General features: G+C 59.5%; 1 protein-coding gene across 1 annotated transcript in view; it reads left to right on the forward strand.

Moving 5' to 3' along the window:
• COL26A1 (collagen type XXVI alpha 1 chain) overlaps window positions 1-20,116 on the forward strand; it is a 92,476-nt gene that overhangs the window by 29,152 nt on the left and 43,208 nt on the right. Inside the window, exon 3 of the mRNA XM_089321071.1 lies at window positions 14,769-14,872. Within this exon, the coding sequence (XP_089177197.1) occupies window positions 14,769-14,872 (104 nt within the window). The remainder of the gene's footprint in view (window positions 1-14,768; window positions 14,873-20,116) is intronic.

A 20,116-nucleotide genomic window follows, 5' to 3' on the forward strand; every position in this document is an offset into this window, starting at 1 on the left:
CTGGGAAAACAGCAGAAGGTGGCCCAAGTACTCATGCGGGAGGCCCGGATGGAATTCCAGGCTCCTGGCTTTTGTGGCCATTTAGGGGCAGAACTAGTGGATGGAAGATCTCTCTCGGTCTCTCTCTGTCACTCTGCCTTTCACATAAATAAATATGTAGATCAAAACCACAGCCCCGCAGGTGGCCTCCCCCCCGCGGTCTGTTCTCCAGTTCTGCATTTGTTCCATCCAAGGCTGTCATTGCAATGGAATCACACAGGGTGTTCCTGTTTGGGAAGGGCTGTCTTCGCCACCCTAATTCTCTGGGGTTTCACCCGACAGGTGCCTCTATTTCGGTTCGCTGAGGGCTTTTCGGCTTCAGTGGCTGCCCCCGGTTAGTGTAACCACTCTCTCGTTGAAGGACTGCTGGATGGTGTCCAGGGTGGGCTACAGTGAACCGGACCCCTGCACACACTCGCACACAGGTTCTTACGGGCATGGACGTCTTTGTTGTCCTGCGTACGTACACACCCAGGAGCATAACGGATGTGTCACGTAGTAGGTAGAACACACGTTTAATTTTTTTTAAGATTTATTTTATTTATTTGAAAGAGTTACAGAGAGAGGTAGAGACAGAGAGAGAGAGAGAGGTCTTCCTTCTGCTGGTTCACTCCCCAGATGGCCGCAACAGCCAGAGTTTGACCAGATAGAAGCCAGGAGCTTCTTCCAGGTCTTCCATGCGGATCCAGGGGCCCAAGCTCTTGGGGCACCTTCCGCTGCTTTTCCAGGCGCATTAGCAGGGAGCTGGATGGGAAGCAGGCAAGACTGGAAGCAACACCCCGATATGGGATGTGGGCATCCCAGAAGCAGTCTAACCCAGCGCGCCACAGCGCTGCCCCTTTGTATTGTCCTATACATTTTAGAATAATCTTGTCTGTCTGACCAAGAAATGCTTGGTGGGATTGTTAAGTTAGGAATTACATTAAACCTGGGTGTCTGTCTGACGACAGTGGAGGTCTTTAGTATGTTGAGTCTTTCAGTCTAGGAACGTGGCATGTCTCTTCATTCATTTTTTTTTTAGTGTTTTTGACAAATTTCTTTTATCTTTGTTCATTGATTTCCTACAGTTTTCAGCATACAAGTCCCATACTTGTTTTGCTAAGATTTATACTCAGTTATTTCATTGTTTTGAGTGGCTATAAACAGTGTTCTTTTTGGGATGGGGATAAAAAAGTAGAAGTCGTATTTTTTTGATTTCGATGTCTCCGTGTTCTTTGCGAGTGCGCAGAGATGCTGTCGGCTCTGGTGGCCTCACTGAAGTCACTCCCTGGTTCTGGGGGGGTCGGGTTGGTTTTCTGTAGATTTTCCGTGGAGACAGTCGGGGCACCGTAGCTGCAGAGAGCCCTGTTTTTCCTGTGTGTGCCTTCTACTTCCTGGCCTTGCTTCTGCACTGGCTAAACGTCTGGTCCTGTGCTGAGTAAGAGGGGTGAGAAGCCGGCGCCACAGCTCACTAGGCTAATCCTCCGCCTGCGGCGCTGGCACCCCAGGTTCTAGTCCCGGTCGGGGCGCTGGATTCTGTCCCGGTTGCCCCTCTTCCAGTCCAGCTCTCTGCTGTGGCCCGGGAGTGCAGTGGAGGATGGCCCAAGTGCTTGGGCCCTGCACCCGCATGGGAGACCAGGAGAAGCACCTGGCTCCTGGCTCCTGCCATCGGATCAGCGCAGTGCACCTGCCGCAACACACCGGCTGCAGCGGCCATCGGTGGGTGAACCAACAGCAAAGGAAGACCTTTCTCTCTGTCTCTCTCTCTCACTGTCCACTCTGCCTGTCAAAAAAAAAAAAAAAAAAAAAGGGGGTGAGAGCAGAGACACTGCTTTGTTCCTAATCCTTGGGAGGAAGTATTTCAAGTGCAGGGTTGTTTTAAAAAAATTGTGTATTTGATAGGCAGAGGAGTGAACGAGAGAGAGAGTGAGAGCGAACTCCCCCATCCAACTCCCCCATCCACTGGTTCATTCCCCGAATGCCACAGCAGCCAGGACTGGGCTGAGGTTGAAGCTGGGAGCTGGGACCTCAGTTCAGGTCTCGCACGTGGGTGTCCAGGACTCCACTGCTTGAGCCGTCATCACTGGCTCCCAGGGTCAGGGGCCAGAGGCGGGCATCAAATCCAGGCGCGCTCACGTGGTGTGCTGGCATCTTAACCCCGAGACCTAATGCTCACTGCACACACGACATTAACTGTAAGGCTTTGCTATGTTTTTTTTTTTTTTTTAAGATTTATTTATTTGAAAGGCAGAGGTGGGGGGAGGCAGACCGAGAGATCTTCGATGCACAGGTTCACTCCCCACGTGGACACAACAGCCAGGGCTGGGCTGGGCTGAAGCCAGGAGCCTGGAGCTCCATCTGGGTCTCCTACGTGGATGGCAGGGGCCCAGGTACTTGGGCCATCTTCCACTGCTTTCCCAGGTGCATTAGCAGGGAGCTGGATCAGAAGTGGAGCAGCCAGGACTTGAACCGGTGCTCACAATCTTAACCCGCTGCACCACGCCAGACCTTAAGCTGTTAAATTCGTGGGTAGCGTGACACCTGCCATCCCATCGCTGACGGTGGTCATCGGCATCTTCTCTCCCATTTTCTTTGTCAGTCTGGCAGGATGTTTGTCACTTCACTGATCCCCTTAGACCAGCTTCGGGTGCTCAGGCCTGGCTGTGGACCACCGGTCTCTTCGCCCAATGTTTTCACTCTCATTTATGTTTCTGTCTCCACTCTAGGTGCTCAGTTTCTCTGCTTTCCACTGTTGTCTCCGGTGTCTTTCCCTCTCCTGCTGTCCTGTTTCTCTCTCTCTAAGCTTCCTACATAGGCTCTGAGAAGGACCACTGGCCGCGGTGATCACGGATGGCCGCAGGCAGGGCCTGGGCTGATGGTGGCTCACGCTGGGTGACAGCTGGGGAAGTGAGAGAAGTGGGGGGTCCCTGGAGAGTCTGACCACTCGGTGGTGGGGATAGCCCTCGATTTCTGGTGTGAACAGCCCATTGGCTGGGGGTTCTGTTATTCTGGATGGGGACGCCGGGGGAAGTCAGACCTGAGTGGGGGAAATGGACAACTCTGCTTGGCCAAGGGACACTTGAGACGGGCCACCACGAGGACAGGTGCTTCCTAACAGATACAGGGAGAGGGTGTGGAGAACTAGGAAGACATCCAGGATAGGGCCAGACTGAATCCCATGGACTCTAAGAGGTGGTGACAGGTGCATTATGCTATTATCTCAGAGAATGGAGGCAGATTGAACAACGGCGTGCTGTCCACTGTAGCAGGACACCCGGTGTTGGGGTGATGAGACGTGAGGATATGCACGCGTTAGAATTCAGGATGTGGTGCAACCCAGGATCACTCAGCGTGCAGATGGTATCTAAAGTCATGAGACACAGGGCCAGAGCTGCGGCATAGCCGGTAAAGCTGCCACCTGCTGTGCTAGCATCCCATATGGGTGCCGGTTCGAGTCCCTGGTGCTCCACTTCCCATCCAGCTCCCTGCTAATGCACCTGGGAAAAGCAGTGGAAGATGGCCCAAGTACCTGGGCCCCTGCACCCCACATGGGAGACCCGGGTGGAATTCCTGGCACTTGCCATGGGCCTGGCTAAGCCCTGGGTTGCAGCCATTTGAGGAGTGAACCAGTCTAGGGAAGATTTCTCTCTCTCTCTCTGTCTCTCTCTGTGTCACTCTGTCTCTCAAATAATAAAAAATCAGTCTTTTAAAAGGAAAGATGTACCACGAGCACGCAGGCAAGGTGTGCCCTTGAGTAGCTTCCCAAAGCAGCGCCGTCACAGGTGTTCACAGGTGTTCGCAGGTGAGGCTGCGCACCCACGCAGGGCCCTGACGTCACAGCGGGGGCAGGGTGTGGTCTGGCGCATACGCAGGCGCAGGCGTGCCTCTGCCGTCAGCACAGGGGAGGCCACGGGGGAGCCGCGGGGACCCTGGTGGCCGGGGACTGGAGGCCGCGAAGTCCCCGGAGCTACCGCGCGGGTCGTGGGCCTTGCTGCGTGGGGGTCGTCGGGGGCCTGGGCCAGCGCAGATCTGCGGAGGTGGGGAGGGCATGGGAGGGGGAGGTGAGGAAGATGAGGACCCGGACTAACCAGGGGAGACGCGGGGGTTGGGAGGCAGGGGGCGTCTCGTTCGTTTTTAAAGGTGGGCGATGATGGGGGTGACCACGGCTGGTGTGGGCCGCCCAAGGGCAGAGGTCCGTATGGGGGACAAACCACAGGGCCACCTGTGTGACGTTGGGACCCTTGGACCTGACTCCTTAACCCACTCAGGAGCACCTGGGAGGCAGGAGCTGCACGTCCCGGGCTCATCCTCCCCAGGGAGGGTCTGGCGCAGGCAGGTGCTCCAATGTCCCTTGACGGAACGCGTCCGTCTCCTTGTGAGATGAAGAGGATCCAGTGACGTTCCCACTCTGAGCTGTTTCAATACACTGGCGTTTTCTCGTGTCTGCAGCAAGCCGTGCGTCCCTCGTCTGTTCCTCAGTTTCCCCTTCTGCAGAATGGGAGTGTTGTTGCGCTGCCTGGCTCTGGGCTGGAGCACGTGCTGGCCTGCGTGTGCCTTGTTCCTCGCCCTGGGGGTGTCAGGCGCCTGCCAGATTGCCAAGGCCTGACCCAGGGCTGTGGGGGTTAAGTTTCCTTCCCGGCTTCAGCTTCCCCTACCCCCGGCTGGCTCCCTGGCCCCTGCGAGTTCTTTGATGGCATGAGAGCCAACCTTTTCCAGATGTGGGGTTTGCCGGAACTCTCCGGGGTTTCATCGGCCTCCTCCCTTCCCCCCTGCCAGACGGCTAGGCCTCCCCCCTCTGGCTGGGTTGCCTGCTTCTTGGGGACGGAGGCCCGCGAGGCTAGAACGAATCCTGGATTTGGGTTCTTTCTTAGAGCTCGGCCTGTCTTCCCTGCCCCTCCTCCCCCTGTTTGGGTGGAGGAGCTCACGGAGGCTGCGTCCCCCGTCCCCCGCTCCGGCAGCAGCGGGGGCTTGTCTGGGCCACGTCCACTGTCTCACAGCCGCCCCTGCGCTGGGCTGGCGTGGGAGGGGAGGCCTGGGAGGAAGGGGCTGCCCGCCGGGCCCGCGGTCCCATGCATCTGCACTTAGCAACAACTGGTGTGGGTGCTGGGGAGGCCAGAGGCCAGGGACCCCCGGCTGCTGCCTCAGAGCTGCGGGGAGGGAGGGGGCGGCCGCGTCCCCTCCCTCCTGGCCCCGCTGCTATTAAGAGAGTCCGAATCTCCTGCCTCCCTCCCCCAAACCCCCACTCCCGCTTCCTGTTGAGTCTCCGGCCTGTCTCGCTCGCCTCCCGGTCTGTTCCTCCCCACGGGGGTCCCTGCTGAGGAAGTGGGGGCCTGGGCAGGAGTGAGGCCCGTGAGGTTCAAGTGCCCAGCAAGGGAGGGGACGCCCGGCTCCCGCAGACGCCGCCCCTGGGCTGCCAGAGGCGTCCTGCGCGGGGGGTGCCCGGCCCCCACTGAGCCCTGAGATGCTTTGGGTAGCTGCTCTCTGGAGGGTCTCGCCAGGCCTCTCTGTGGTCCCTTGGAGGGTCCGGGGCGGGCGCAGCTACAGAGGGCGAGGCCCTGCTGTGGGCAGTGTCAAGCAGTTAAGGACACAGGTGGCCACGCCATCTGGTGGTCTCCGTACTTTGTAGCCCAGACTCTGAACCCTGGACGACTCCTGGGCCTCGGTTTTGCCCTCTGTGAAGTGGAGCCGTTCACCTCTGCTCAGTTTCTCAGCCAGCAGCCTCTGAACCCACTTTTCCTTTCTCCCCTTCCCCCTGGCCTCCTGCCGCCCCAGGCGGGGTCTTCCGGCTGGAAGGCCCCCTGCTCCACAGCCCTGGGTGGCCGAGAGGGGTGGTCCCTCCCGCAGGTACACAAGGCTGGCTTTTGAATCCCGGGGAAAACCACATCGGATCTGTTTATTTTTTTAATTCTACAAAAGAAGAGGGAAACGGAGCGCTGCTGATTTTAACATATGAAATACAGGAAGCCACTAGCACTCCTGTACCTTAACAGGCACCTACTGTAGGCTCAGAAAGCCAGCTCCGGGCAGTCCAGCAGCCACAGCCCTGGTCCGGCCGCCTTGCCTCCATTCTAGAACTTTCTCAGCCTGGATCTTGAGAGCTGCCCCCTGGGCCCATCAAAGCAGTGTGCTCTCCACGTGCACCAAATACAACCAAAACAACTGCCCTGGGCTCTCCTGGCGCCGGCTGCCTTTTATTACCTCCCTGGCTCCACAGCTCCCCCTGGTGTCCCCCATGCACAAAGCCTCTCGGTGGAAATGGCCTTGACCTGCTCCTGTTCCTGGAGCCCTGTTTCCTGGCACTGAGCTGCCATAGCCCCGGGCTGGGGCTGTGTGGGGGCCCCGGTGCTCATGGACACACTTAAGTTCATGCCACCCATTCGTAGCACACACATCTGTGCTGCGTTTGAGCCGGGCCTGTGCTCGCTGGAAGAGGCAGACGCTGGATAAATGGGTGCACGGGTGGAACCATTGGAAAACAAGCCCACGCTCTTTGGGAGAGTGAACTGAGGGGGCCCGCACGGCGGCTGGTTGGAAGGACCGGGGGTGGGCTAGTCAGGGAGGGCTTCTCAGAGGAGGCAGCACTTGCGCCAAGCTCCGGGGGCTGTGTGTGTCCCAGCCAGAGGGAAGATTGGATGCAGAGCCCCCCCACCCCAGGCTGGTGGAGCTCTGAGTCGGGGGGTCAGGGAGGGCGTCAGGCAGGGAGGTAGCCCAGGCGAACCATAATGGGATCTGGCAAGTCTGTGTGGTCATACCGGGGATCTGGGATTTGTCCTAAGATTAGAGAGGAGATAGGAAGGGTTCAAGGGGGCACATTTCTGTCTTAAAAATACCCTGCGGGGGTGGGGGATCCCGGGGAAGCCTCATCTGCGCACTGGGACTCATCCAGGAGTTGGTGGGCCGCAGCCCATGGAAACACGCGGAGAGGGAGGTCGGGCAGAGACCCTGCTCCTCTGTGACATGGGGACAGCAGCACCTGTGGGACAGGTAGGACCTGGTACAGGCGGGAGTGGGCTGAGTTCGCAGGTATGCAGTGGGCGCTTAACTTCCCCTTCCTGTTCTGAGCTGGTTTTGCCTTCTGCAAAATGGGCACAGGGAACCCTCGGGGTGAGCCAGTGAGGGGCTCCCCTTCCATCCAGTCCCAGTGTCATGGCCTTGGGTGCAGGACAGCAGGCCCCACGAGAACCACAAGATGGACTGTGCAGCTGCACGACTCGGTGTGGAGTCTGGTAAAGCCCTGGCCTGGGCCTCAGGAGGACACAGACAGGTCCGGCAGGAGGCGGGTGTCTGTCGGGACCACTGATGGCTGGTGTCTGTGGAAGTCGGCCGGGGCAGGCGAGGCATCTCCCCCTTGGGGCCAGTTCAGGCCCCAGAGGTCCATCTTGTTATTGTCTCCGATACCTGGGAGCCACTGAAGTCCTGGCGGCAGAGAGAGGGCAGTGTGGTCCCAGCCCAGGGCTTCCTCCTGGGCCCTCGCTGTTACTGCCAGGGAGAGAGGCTGTCACCGGCATGAACCAGGTGGGGTGACTCCCGGGGCCAAGCACCGGCTCTTTGGGGCGTCTCCTTGAGGGTGGGTCTCTTCCTGGCTTCCGTGTCAGGGGTTATGCAGAAGGTGGGCAGGCGCCGGGGAGTGTTGCTGGTTGTCTGGGTGTGGGTCCCAGGGGGGCTGCCCTGATTGGAGAGGAACTGCTTCCCCGGGGGGGGGGGTGGCAGGAGCGGGAGAGAGAGTCTGGAAGCAGCAGTGGCCGGTACAGGCGCCTCCTTATCTCACGCGTCCCTGCCCCCTGCCGCCGGCTCCTTCAGGTCAGCGTGGTCAGGAACCCGTGGCTGGGGTTGTGCCTTGACTGTCCACGGGGGCAGCAGCTGTGGACTGCGCTTTCCAAGTGACACCCCGCTTTGTGGTCGTCCTCACTGATGACAGAAGCGAACGTGTGTTAGCGTTTGCGTCTTCAAGTGCTCGTATCAATCTGTGGGTCAGCCCAAGCTGTTACAGCAGAAGACCATAGGCTGGGCAGCTTAAGCCACAGGTCTGTCCTCTCCCCTCCCCCTCCCAAATGGGAGACCTGGATGGATTCTTGGGTCCAAGAGTCAGCCTGGCCCAGCCCCAGCCGTTGTAGCCATCTGTGGAGTGAACCAGTGGATGGAAAATTTCTCTCTTTCTCTCTCTCCCTCTCCCTCCCTCTCCCTCCCTCTCTCTCTCTCTCTCTTCCTCTCTCTGTAACCCTGCCTTTCAAATACATAAATAAATCTTTTAAAATTCCAATTAAATCCTTTGATGAAGATGGATATAAAAATTCAGAACAAAACACAAGGATCCAGAGAGAGAGAGAGATACAAGGGTAATGCGTTTATGACCCAGTGGGGTTTTTCCCAGGAACGCTACGTTGGCTTTGTATTTGGAAGTCAGTTAACGTGGCTCATCCCAGAACAGAATAGAGAAACCACACAGTGATCTCAGTCGATGCACAAAGATCATTGGAGGAGGCTCCAGATGTACTCATGATAAAACACAGGACAAAGGCTTCTCGGCGAACTGGCGTGGAAGGGGACGTCCTGGGTCGAATAGTGACAGAGCCCACTGCCCACACCTCGCCTGGTGGGTGGAGCTTTGTTCCCTGCGCTGGGGAGTGAGAAAGGGAAGTGTGTGGTCCCTGTGCTCTGCGTTGACTGCGGGCAGCAGCACAGGGCCGAGGAGTGAGAGGTGTGCCCATCAGAAGCAAAGGGTGCAGCCGTTTTACTTGTAGACACCGGGGGACTGGCAAACACAGCGGCGTAGTGAGCGGGCTTAGAACACCGGCCGGAACAAGGTCCGTGGACAAAACCGAAACAGAAACGGAGCTGGAGGTTCTGGCTGCACACAAGGGGAGAAGGAGATGTAAAAACCCTCCCGTGTGAGCCAAATAAAAAAAATACGGAGCGCTGTTAGGGTTTAATACAGGAGTGCCCCCCAGATCCACGGGTCGAAGCCCCCACGCCCCAGCGAGGAAGCCTGGAACAAGTCATTATGGTTCAGCCAGATCGGAGGCTGGGAGCTGGCCTAACTGAATCCACGCCTCCCAGGAGGTGCCCCGCGGGAGGGTCCTCTCCCAGGCAGCCCGCGAGCCAGGAACCATGAGGGACTGCGAGCAAGCCACCCAGGCTGTGGCATTTTTATGGCAGCCCCGAGACGACCAACACAGGTGCCCAGGAGTGCCTCGGGCAGGAGGCATCCACTGCCAAGAAAGGCCAAGAAGGCCTGGGTGAATGAGAAGGGCATGTGGCGCCCGCCCGGCCACCTGTGCGTAGGAAGGCTGCGTACTGGGCCGCCCCTTCTCCACCCCCACCCTCCAGATTCGGCCATAAAAACGGTTCAAGAGTGCTAGTTTTTATTTTAAAAATTTACTTATTTATTTGAAAGGCAGAATTACACACACACACACACACACACACAGAGGGAGAGCGGGAGGGGGAGAGAGAGGTGTCTCCCACCCACTGGTTCACTGTCCAAATGGCCAGGCCAAAGCCAGAAGCCAGGAGCTTCTTCCGGGTCTCTCACGTGGGTGCAGGGGCCCAAGGACTTGGACCATCTTCTACTGCTTTCCCAGGCCACAGCAGAGAGCAGGATGGGAAGTGGAGCAGCCAGGACTCGAACTGGCACTCCTATGGGATGGCGGCACTGCAGGCGGCGGCTTTACCTGTGCTTGGGCCCCTACATCCACTGGTTCACTCCCTGAATGGCTGCAACAGCCAGGGTCATGCTGAAGCCAGGAGCCTGGAGCTCCATCCGGGTCTCCCACATGGGTGCAGGGGCCCAAGCACTTGGGCCATCTTCCACTGCCTTCCCAGGCACATTAGCAGGGAGCTGGATCAGAAGTGGAGCAGCCGGAACTCGAACCAGCACTGATGTGGAATGCTAATGTTGCAGGCACAGACTTAACTGCTGCGCCACAGTGCCGGCCCTGACAGTTAGGCCTTCAGCAAGACACTAGAGTGGTTCAGTACGGAAAAGGAAGTCTTTGATACATGGCTCTGAGGCAGCTGGGAGTTCAGGTGGAAGATGGCCCCTCTCCCACAGTAGTAAAAAATTTTTAAGTGATAAGTTAGACTTCATTAGAGTTAAAAACGGCCTATCATAAATACAAGGGTAGTTCAAGAAGTCCATGAACAAGGGACTCACAACTTCATTGTGGTGCCAAAAAATTCTGAGACTCAAAACTAGTCTTTTCTTTTTTTTATTTATTTATTTTTTATTTCATTTTTTTTTTGACAGGCAGAGTGGACAGTGAGAGAGAGAGAGAGAGAGAAAGAGAAAGGTCTTCCTTTGCCGTTGGTTCACCCTCCAATGGCCGCCGCGGCCGGCGCGCTGCGGCCGGCACACCGCGCTGATCCGATGGCAGGAGCCAGGATCCAGGTGCTTTTCCTGGTCTCCCATGGGGTGCAGGGCCCAAGCACCTGGGCCATCCTCCACTGCACTCCCTGGCCACAGCAGAGAGCTGGCCTGGAAGAGGGGCAACCGGGACAGAATCCAGCGCCCCAACCGGGACTAGAACCCGGTGTGCCGGCGCCGCTAGGCGGAGGATTAGCCTAGTGAGCCGCGGCGCCAGCCTAAAACTAGTCTTTTCATCACACACATTTTCCACGAACTTGTTGAAGTCTTATACACCTTTAAGAACATAAAAAGATGGGCCAGCGCTGTGGTACTGTCAGCCGACATCCCTTATGGTTGCTGGTTAGAATCTTGGCTGCTCCACTTCCAATCCAGCTCCCTGCTAATGCACGTGGGAAAGCAGTAGAAGATGGCCCAAGTGCTTGGGCCCCTGCACCCACGCGAGAGACCTGGAAGAAGCTCCTGGCTCCTGACTTTGGTCTGGCCCAGCCCCATCCATTACGCTATTTGGGGAGTGAGCCAGCAGATGGAAGACCTCTCTGTCTGTCTCTCCCCTTCTCTCTCTGATGCCTTTCAATTAAAAAAAAAAAATGAAAAAGACAAGTCGCAGGTCTCACAGGTGGTTCTTTGTTTTTATTTGAGAGGCAGAGAGAGAGGAGAGCCCATGCACTGGCCGCTCTCCAGATGGCCGGCTGGAAGTGCAGCCAGGAGCTCAGCCCGGGCTCCCACAGTCAATGAGGGCCCTGCTCAGCAGGGAGCCTCCGTGTGGGGGCGGAGCTGCACGCTGAAGCAGGTGCGTCCGTCCGTGAGGGATGCTGGCGTCTAAGCGCATGTCAGCTGCCCGCCAGTGTATCTGCTTTTTAACGTTCTTCATCTACATGTCCGTATAGGTGCCAGCGTATATGTGAGTACGCAGAATACATAATTAAACAGATACGAAGTCACCCCCGTCAGAAGGGGCAAGACAGAAAACCTGGCTCAGAAATGGGCCCAAGGTTTGTACCGGCAATTCATAGAGCAGAGATCCAAACGCCAGGCGTGAAAAGGGACTCGACTTTAGTCCACAGAATTGTAGGTTGCAGCCAGGTGCTACCTACACCCAGCAAGGGCTGAGTTGAAAGCGACTGACAGCATCGGGCCGGCATCACGGCTCCCTAGGCTAATCCTCCGCCTGCGGCGCTGGCACCCCGGGTTCTAGTCCCGGTTGGGGTGCCAGATTCTGTCCTGGTTGCCCCTCTTCCAGGACAGCTCTCTGCTGTGGCCCGGGAAGGCAGTGGAGGATGGCCCAAGTGCTTGGGCCCTGCACCCCATGGGAGACCAGGAGGAAGCACCTGGCTCCTTCCTGGCTTTGGATCGGCACAGCGCCGGCTGTAGTGGCCATTTTGGGGGTGAACCAACGGAAGGAAGACCTTTCTCTCTCTCTCTCACTGTCTAATTCTGCCTGTCTAAATAAATAAATACATAGGAAAGCGACTGACAGCATCAGACATTGACAAGGACATGGGCAGCCAGGTCTCCTGCACGCCGAGGCTAGCCAGGATGCTGTTCTTCCAGGGGGCGCCAGGCTTTTTGGGGACCCTCCGTAAAGGTAAACATGTATAAAGGCACCTCAGAAAGTCTGTGGACAATGGAATTACAAGAGAATTTATACTGATTTTTTTTTTTTTTGAAATCCAGGCATACGAACAAAATGTTCACAGGGAATGTGTGTTGTGAAAAAAACTATGCCTGGACTTCAAATGTCTTTGCACCAAAACGCAGTGGTCTTTTAATTCTACTTTTCCCACCACCCTTTGGAAGCACGCTCCGTGTCTGTCCTGTGCCCCATCAAGCTAGGCGGGTGGCCTGGAGGAGTTAAAACACCGTCTGTCCACCACGGCTTGTCCAGGAATGTCTGCAGTGTTCCTGCCCGTCACAGCTCACAACGGGAAGCGACTCCAATGTCTGTCAGCAGGTTGGGGTGCACTGGGTGTGTTCCTGGGGTTTAGGACGGCGTAGCAATCACAGGGAGCAGAATCCCACGACCTTTCATAGCAGGAATGGTCTTGGAGTGCAGGAATCATAGGAGGCAAAGAACAGGAATTCTAAGTGTCCCTTTATCTGAAACTGTAGTACACGGAGACTCATCCTTGGTGGGAGAGGTCCGACGCCCAGGCACCTGTGGGGCCGGGGAAGCCACTCAGCAGAGCTGTGGGGGTTAGGAATGCACACACGACACGTAGCTTCCTTGCTGTGTGCGAATTACGTTTTCGCAAAGACAGAAGGACCCACTGTTGTGTGCGGATGGCTTCCCTTCCCGCCACTCACTGCGTGTAGTCTCATGTTCGCGTGTGGCAGCAGGAGTGGTGCTGGGGGCCCCGGCAGCCATGCACCCCTGCAGAGTAGAGTCCACGCATGCCTTGTCCACTGGGTCTCCCACTGACTGCCCAGAACGGGTTCCTGGGACGTGGGTGGGGATCCGTGATGGCCATGCTCTCTGCCCAGGATGTCCAGTCTGGGCAGGGGCAGAGGAGGAGGGGACCTCTGAGTCATGCCTTGGAGGTGCCTTGGGAACTTTCTCAGGCCTGCACTTGCAAAGGCACTGGGGCCTGAAGGGCTACGGGCGGCTCTTGCAGGTGGTAGTGGCAGGCGCGGCTGACTCGGGGTTTGGTGCCTGGTCTGTGGCAGCCGTGGGAGGTTTAGAGGGAGGGTATTCACCATACTGGGTCTGTGGGTGCCGGGAGTTCTTCCTGGATGCAGGAAGGTGGAACTCCCTGGGGTTCTTCCCCCTGGAGACAGCTTTGGGCGCTCAGGTGAGACCCACGCTGAGCCTTGGGAAGCAGCGCCACCTGCTGGTGCGTTCTACGCCTGCACTCGCAGGCCAGCGGGTTCCTGGGCTGCCAGCCCTGTGGCCCTCAGAAAGCCATGAGCATCCCAGGGGGTGGAGCTGTAGCTTCTGGTTCTGGGTCCCGAGGCAGTGCCCTCGTGCAGATGTTGGAGGAAAAGTGTTCCCCCATACTGAGCAAACACAAACTGGACCTCCCGGGCTTCGGAGCCAGTTCCGGCCGGGCTGGTGGTCTCCATCCTTGGCATGGCTCCTGCGAGGGAATGGACCAGCCTCACCCAGCGCCCTGTGCTACAGCAGAGGCGTGCATACGAGTGTGCAAGGGTGTGTGGGCAAGGGTGCACGCCCTGAGTGTTGGCATGAGTGTGTGCACCGGGTGTGTGTGGGAGTGGGAGTAGGATGCTGCTGCTGCTCTGCCGCCCCCTCCCCATGCCCCCGGCTCCCCCTGCGCCCCCGCCGGCACTGGGCTACCCAGCTTTCCCTGCAACTCCCAGCTGTGGCCACCCCTCCCGGCCAGCTCTCGACTCCTGGCTCCTCACGCCAAGGTTCCCGTCCAGCTGCACGCAGTCCCCCCGCCCACAGGTCTCCGGAGGGAAGCTGGTTTGCTCTAACGTTTGTGAAACCCCAACGAGAGGTGTTTCTTTCTTTTTTGTTTTTAAGAAATCAGGAGCAGGTGTTATCAGAGCACCAGTTCGAGTCCCAGGTGGTCCACTTCTGACCCGGCTCCCTGCTAATGTGTCCCCGAGGAGGCAGTAGGGGATGGCTCAAGGACCTGGGCTCCTGACGCCCATGCGGGAGATGCAGATGCAGCTCCCAGCTCTTGACTTCAGCCTGGCCCAGCCCTGGCTGTTTGGAGCATTTGGGGAGTGAACCAGCAGATGGAAGTGCAGTCTGTGCGTCTGTCTGTCTGGTCTCTCCCAGACAAATCCAGGAGTCTGGGACTCCTTCCAGGTCTCCCACATGGGTGGCAGGGACCCACAAACTTGGACCATCCTCTGTTGTATCAGCAGGGAGTTGGATGGGCAGTGGAGCCGTGGGACTCAAGCCAGAGTTGGGGTATGGGACGCAGGCGTTGCGATTGGCAACCTAGCCCACTCTGCCATGCCAGCCGGACCTCTACGCTTTGCTGGACCCTTCTGCTTCCTGGGAGAGTCTCACGCCCTATCGTCATGGACAAGTGCCCTCTCCCGGGGCCAAGGACGCAGTTTTGAGTACACGACCTCTGTAGGGCACAGAGCGGGTGCTGAACGTGGGTCCGTTGATGAATCAGTGGGGAGGAGACTGGCGCTGGGGGCCTGGCTGCACATGGCTGGGCGCTGGGCAGGGGCTCCCAGGCTCCCTTGTCCCTACTCCCTCCTGGTCAGTGGCCACAGCCGGGAAATTGTAGCAGGGCCGGCCGGAACGGCCTTTAAATTGTAGGGGACGCAGACCGGGTGGCGCCTTGCCTGGGGCCACACAGCCGCAGAGTGCAGAGCCCAGGCTGGCGACCAGGGTGCTGTCTTTGGAGGGTCCAGGCTGGGGGTGGGCGGCGCTGGCACCCTGCTGACACTGTCCTTGTGTTAGTTACAGGACCCTCATCAGGCCCACGTACAGGGTGTCCTACCGCACGGTGACGGCGCTGGAGTGGAGGTGCTGCCCCGGCTTTACAGGGAGCAACTGTGATGAGGGTAAGTCTGTGCGGGGGCGCGGGGCGCCGGCGGGGCATGGTGGGCTGTGGGGGCGCGGGGCGCCGGCGGGGCATGGTGGGCTGCGGGGGCGCGAGACACTGGCGGGGCGTGAACTGCAGTATCTCTGGGCGCTGGCTGTGTGCTGGCCGGGCGAGGCTGCTGCCTCTTGGGGCAGTTCTGGCTCCCGGGGGCAGGTGTCATGTCCCCGACATGGGCTGTGTAGCTGCGGCTCTTGCTGTCTGACCCAGGCCTCTGCCTGGGATCCCCGTTTGCGGTGTCTGGGGGAAGGGGTTTGGTGTCTAGCCATTTCCTGCACCTGTGGCTCTGGGGCAGGAGGAGGTGGAGCCAACGCACACGAGGGCTCACCTGGAAGACACGGGTGGGGAGGGCCCGAGGGGCGAGAGACAGAGAGACCTCACTGCCAGGGGGCTGCGGTCCTGCCCAGTGGACGGGCTCTGCTGTAGAGGCCTGGGCGTCAGCTTCGTGTTTGTCAGCTTAGACGGCAGCATCTAGGAAGTCACTCTTTAAGCGTCTCTTAGCCGAGAGCATGCTGTTTTCTCATGCTCCGAGTGTAGACGGCTTAAAGTCCTCTTTGGGTTGCAAATAATCACTTAACTCAGCCATGCAGTCAGCAGTGCTGGGATGATGCCTTGTGGGCCCGCGGCACCGAGCTGAGCTGAAGCGAGGGCTGGGTGCTGGCAGGGTCCCCCTCTCCGCCACTCCCCCCCAACCTGGCCCTTCCTGAATTACAAGGTGCCTGAGGCCGGGAGCCGCTGGAGCTCAAGGGGCTGACTCAGGCCCTTCAGCGGGAAGGAGGAAGGGGATGGGTGAGGTGAGGTGGAGATCAGCACAGCTCCCACTGAGTCCTGTGTGTCAGCACCAGGGCAGTGGGCAGAGACCTGCCGAAGCCGGGAGCTTCTCCCGGGTCTCCCACGCGAGTGCAGGGGTCCAAGGACTCGGGTCATCTTCTGCTGCTGTCCCAGGCCATTAGCAGAGAGCTAGATCGGAAGAGGAGCAGCCGGGTCTCGAACCAGCGCCCATGTGGGATGCTGGCACTGCAGGCGGAGGCTTAGCCCACTGCACCACAGCGCCGGCCCCTAAGTTCATTGGTGTTGGCTGAGCCCAGTGCTTGCCAGGGACCCTCGGGGCTCCTGGACCAGGGGTGAAGAGTGGCTGGCACCGCCCGAAGCCTCAGAGCCTGTGCCAGGTGCTCCTCGGACACCGTGTGTGGGCCGGGTTGGGGGGAGGGGATGAGGCCAGCTGCGGGGTGCAGGGCCCCCTGCCTGCTGTGAGCAGGGGGTCTTGAGTCTGTAGCTGGAAGACTGGCAAGTGAGGGACCACCCCGCGAAGAGCTCACACTCCCCGAATCGGGGCGAAGTCACGGCCGAGCCTGTGACTTCGGGCACCTGACTGAGCCGGCGGGGGCGGGGGGCGGGGGGCGGGGTCGTGCATTGGCACAGGCCCGGCTCCCAGCTGTCTGCAATCCCAGAGAGGCTCAGTGAGGGGCTGCTGACTGCTGGCAAAGGCTGATTTACTGGAAAGACAGAGTTCGCACACACAGCTGTTCCATCCGCTGGGTCAGTCCCAGACGGCCTCACCCAGGGCTGAGCCGGACCGAGCCGGGAGCCAGGAGCCAGGAGCTGCACCCAGGGCTCCCCGTGCGCTGTGGGGACTCGGGGATTTGGACCGCGTGCCCTGGCAGGACGCTGGCCGAGTACAGGGGCCCGGGTCCTTGGGGTCACTGCTGCCTCCCAGGAAGCTGGGGCCGGGGTGCAGCCGAGACCGGCGCTCGCCCCCCTCCTCCCCCGCCGGGACCCTGGCATCCAAGCAGCACCGTCCGAGCGGCACCTGAGCTGCGCCCCCGGGGCTCCCGCAGGAGCTCTGGCTCTGTCCCCCTCAGCCCTCAGGCCCTGGTCCAGCACTCGGCCTCCCCCTCCCCAAGGTAGGGGGCACCCCCGGGTCACGTGCTCCGGGCGGCAGGTGCGGCTCTGCACCAGCCCTGCCTGCGTCCGCTCCATTGCACCTGGTCCAGCTCCTGCTGTGGAGGGCGGGGCCGAGGGCAGGAGGTGTCTGAGCTCCTTACGGGCCTTGTGCGACCCCCTCGCTGTCAGTCCTACGACTGCAATGCGGCTCCTGGCTCATCACGAATTCACAGCGCACAGGGAGCAAGTTCCCGTGAGTGGGGGAACTCTGAATGTCCAACTTGGCAGAGGGGCGGGGCGTGTGCGGGGGCGGGGGGGGGGGACGTGGCCGTGAGCGGGGTGGGGGGTGTGTGTGCACAGAGGCGGAGTGGGCCGTGTGCAGCATCAGGTGGGGCCGTGCATAGAGGCGGAGGGGCAGTGCGCAGGCACCCGCGTTCTCTCCTTCTCTGAGTTCCCTCGGTGGCTCTCAGTGCCCTGACGTGGGGTCTCAGAGACCCCAGGGTCCGTCAGCACGGGCGGCTCGCTCCCCGCCCACCGTAAACCTCAATGTGCTGCGAACCCCGCAAGGAGCGCGCCGTTTTCGCGTCACCGGGTCACCTGCACAGAGTAAAAGGGACACAGGCTCCTGCGCTCCCGTCACCTTTTACACAGATTGCTTTACTTACTTGGGAGAATGCGAGGAGCAGGCACGGTCTCCTGCCCTTGGTCACGCCCCCGATGGACCTGGAGGCCGGGGCTGGGTGGGGGGCTCAGCCGTCCTTCCCAGGACGAACTCTTATCCCGGTGCTGGGTCAGAGGATGGAGCCTGGCTGGCCGCTGTGGCCAGGGTCAGAGGACAGAGCCTGGCTGGCCGCTGTGGTCGGGGTCAGAGGACGGAGCCTGGCTGGCTGCTTTGGCCGGGGTCAGAGGACAGAGGCCGGCTGGCCACCAGGCACTATGGCCGGGGTCAGAGGACAGAGGCCAGCCACCGGGAACTGTGGCCGGGGTCAGAGGACGGAGCCTGGCTGGCCGCTGTGGCCGGGGACAGAGGACGGAGGCCAGCTGGCTGCTTTGGCCGGGGTCAGAGGACAGAGGCCAGCCACCGGGCACTGTGGCTGGGGTCAGAGGACAGAGCCTGGCTGGCTGCTGAGTGCTGTGGCCGGGGTCGGAGGACAGAGCCTGGCCGGATGCCAGCTGCTATGGCCAGGGTCAGAGGACAGAACCCGGCTGGCCGCTGTGGTCGGGGTCAGAGGACAGAGCCCGGCCGCCCTCAGACGGGAGCCTGATTACACTCTGGGGACTTACAGGAAGGTCCGGAAGGTGGGGGCCGACACCGAGTTAGGGTCTGTGTGGGCTCTGCTGGGCTGTGCACCCGCAGCGGGGCTTTGGCCAAGGCTGGTGGGGGATGGTCCCTGGGGAGAAGGGTCACGCGGGGTCCTCAGGGCCGCATCACTCCAGTGTCATTATTAGGCCAGCATGCGCCCATCTTATAGATGCAGAAACTGAGGCCCACGGAAAGGAGAGACTTGGCCGAGCCTGGGGCCTGTGAGCACGTGGGAAACCCCACTGGCAGCTGTGGCAGGAGTGGGGACAGGACGGCCAGACCTGGATTGAGGCCGCCGCTCACCCCCGATAGTCCATGTCCCCACCCCAGCCAATCATGAGACCCCACTCACCCCCACCCAAGTCCATGTCCCCACCCCAGCCAATCATGAGGCTGCTGCTCACACCCCCCAGTCCATGTGCCCTCCCCAGCCAATCATGAGGCTCCACTCACCGTCCTTGTCCCCACCCCAGCCAATCATGAGGCCCTACTCACCCCCCACCCCCGTCCCCAACCCCAGCCAATCAGGAGGCCCCACTCACCCCCGCCCCCGTCCCTGTCCCAACCCCAGCCAATCAGGAGGCCCCTGCTCACCGCCTCATTTGCACCTGTGGGGTTTGCATTCATGGAGGTGACAACACACCCAGGTGACAGCCACTGAAATTTGATTGGCGGCTGACATTTGACAGTTCCTCTGATGGGGCCGTGGGGTGCACAGAGGGGCAGGGGCAGTGAAGGGGAAGCCCAGGCCGGAGCCTTGACTGAGGTCCCCTGGTGTGCGCAAGGCTGAGCAGAGGAACCCCCTTGGGACTGGCTGAGAGATTGCGGGCAGGCTGTGGCCAGGACGGAGGCTTCTCTCCTGGTGCCCTGGGGTGATTCCGAGCAGGAGCAATGGCTTGGGTGTGTGAGTTAGCAGGGTGGATGGTTTGCATTTGACAGGCATGCTCCCCAGTGAGTTGGTTTTTTTTTTTTTTTTTTTTTAATTGGAAAAGCACAGTGACAGAGAGATGGAGAGACAGTGCTGGTTCACTCCCCAAATGACCGCAATGGCTAGGGTTGGTCCTGGCTGAAGCCAGGAGCCTGGAGCTTCATCCAGGTCTCCTGCATGGGTGGCAGGGGCCCAAACACTTAGGCCACCTTCTGCTGCCTTCCCAGTCACATTAGCAGAGAGCTGGATTGGAAGTGGAGCAGCTGGGACTTGAACCAGGGCTCTGATATGGGATGCCAGCATAAAAGTTAGCCACCAACCCACTATGCCACAATGCTGGCCCCTATTTTATTTTGTTCAATGTGAAAGAGAGAGAAAGCTTCCATCTGCTGGTTCATCCCTCAAATGCCACAAGAGCCAGGGCTGGGCCAGACCAAATCCAGGTCTCCCCTGTGGGTGGCGGGGACCCAAGTACTTGAGTCGTTACCTGCTGCCTCCAGTGTGTGCGTTAGCAAGAACCTGGAATCGGGAGTGGAGCTGGCTTCTTTATTATTATTATTATTTTGTTTTAAAGATTTATTTATTTGAGAGCTAGAGTTACAGAAAGAGAGGCAGAGAGAGAGAGAGAGAGAGAGAGAGAGAGAGAGAGAGAGGTCTTCTGTCCACTGCTTCACTCCCCAGTTGGCCACAATGGTCAGAGCTGAGCTGATCCGAAGCCAGGAGCCAGGAGCTGCTTCTGAGTCTACCACGTGGGTGCAGGGGCCCAAGGACTCGGGCCATCTTGTACTGTCGGGGCTGGGCTGGGCTGGGCTGCACTATGAGACAAGCGTCTTTGGGCACCTGCTGTAGTGCTACATGGACTGTAACTGCTTACAAATGTCACCTGCCTGCTCTCTGGACGCTGCCTGCTCCGGCCCTGGGCACCAAATGCGTGGTCAGCTGCCATTCTGTCCGCGTGTCCCGAGAGCTCTCTTCCCTCCCATGGAGGTCGTGACCTTGGGAGTCACCCACCGGAAGTTTCTCCTCTGGAAGTGGGGTCACATTAGCAGCTCCGCTGTGGAGATGGAGCCCCCCCCCGGGGTGGGGGGAGG

The sequence above is a fragment of the Oryctolagus cuniculus genome, chromosome 19 (genome assembly GCF_051225735.1).
Source record: "Oryctolagus cuniculus isolate XC-2025 breed Fujian yellow rabbit chromosome 19, ASM5122573v1, whole genome shotgun sequence".
Taxonomy (NCBI): Eukaryota; Metazoa; Chordata; class Mammalia; order Lagomorpha; family Leporidae; genus Oryctolagus; species Oryctolagus cuniculus.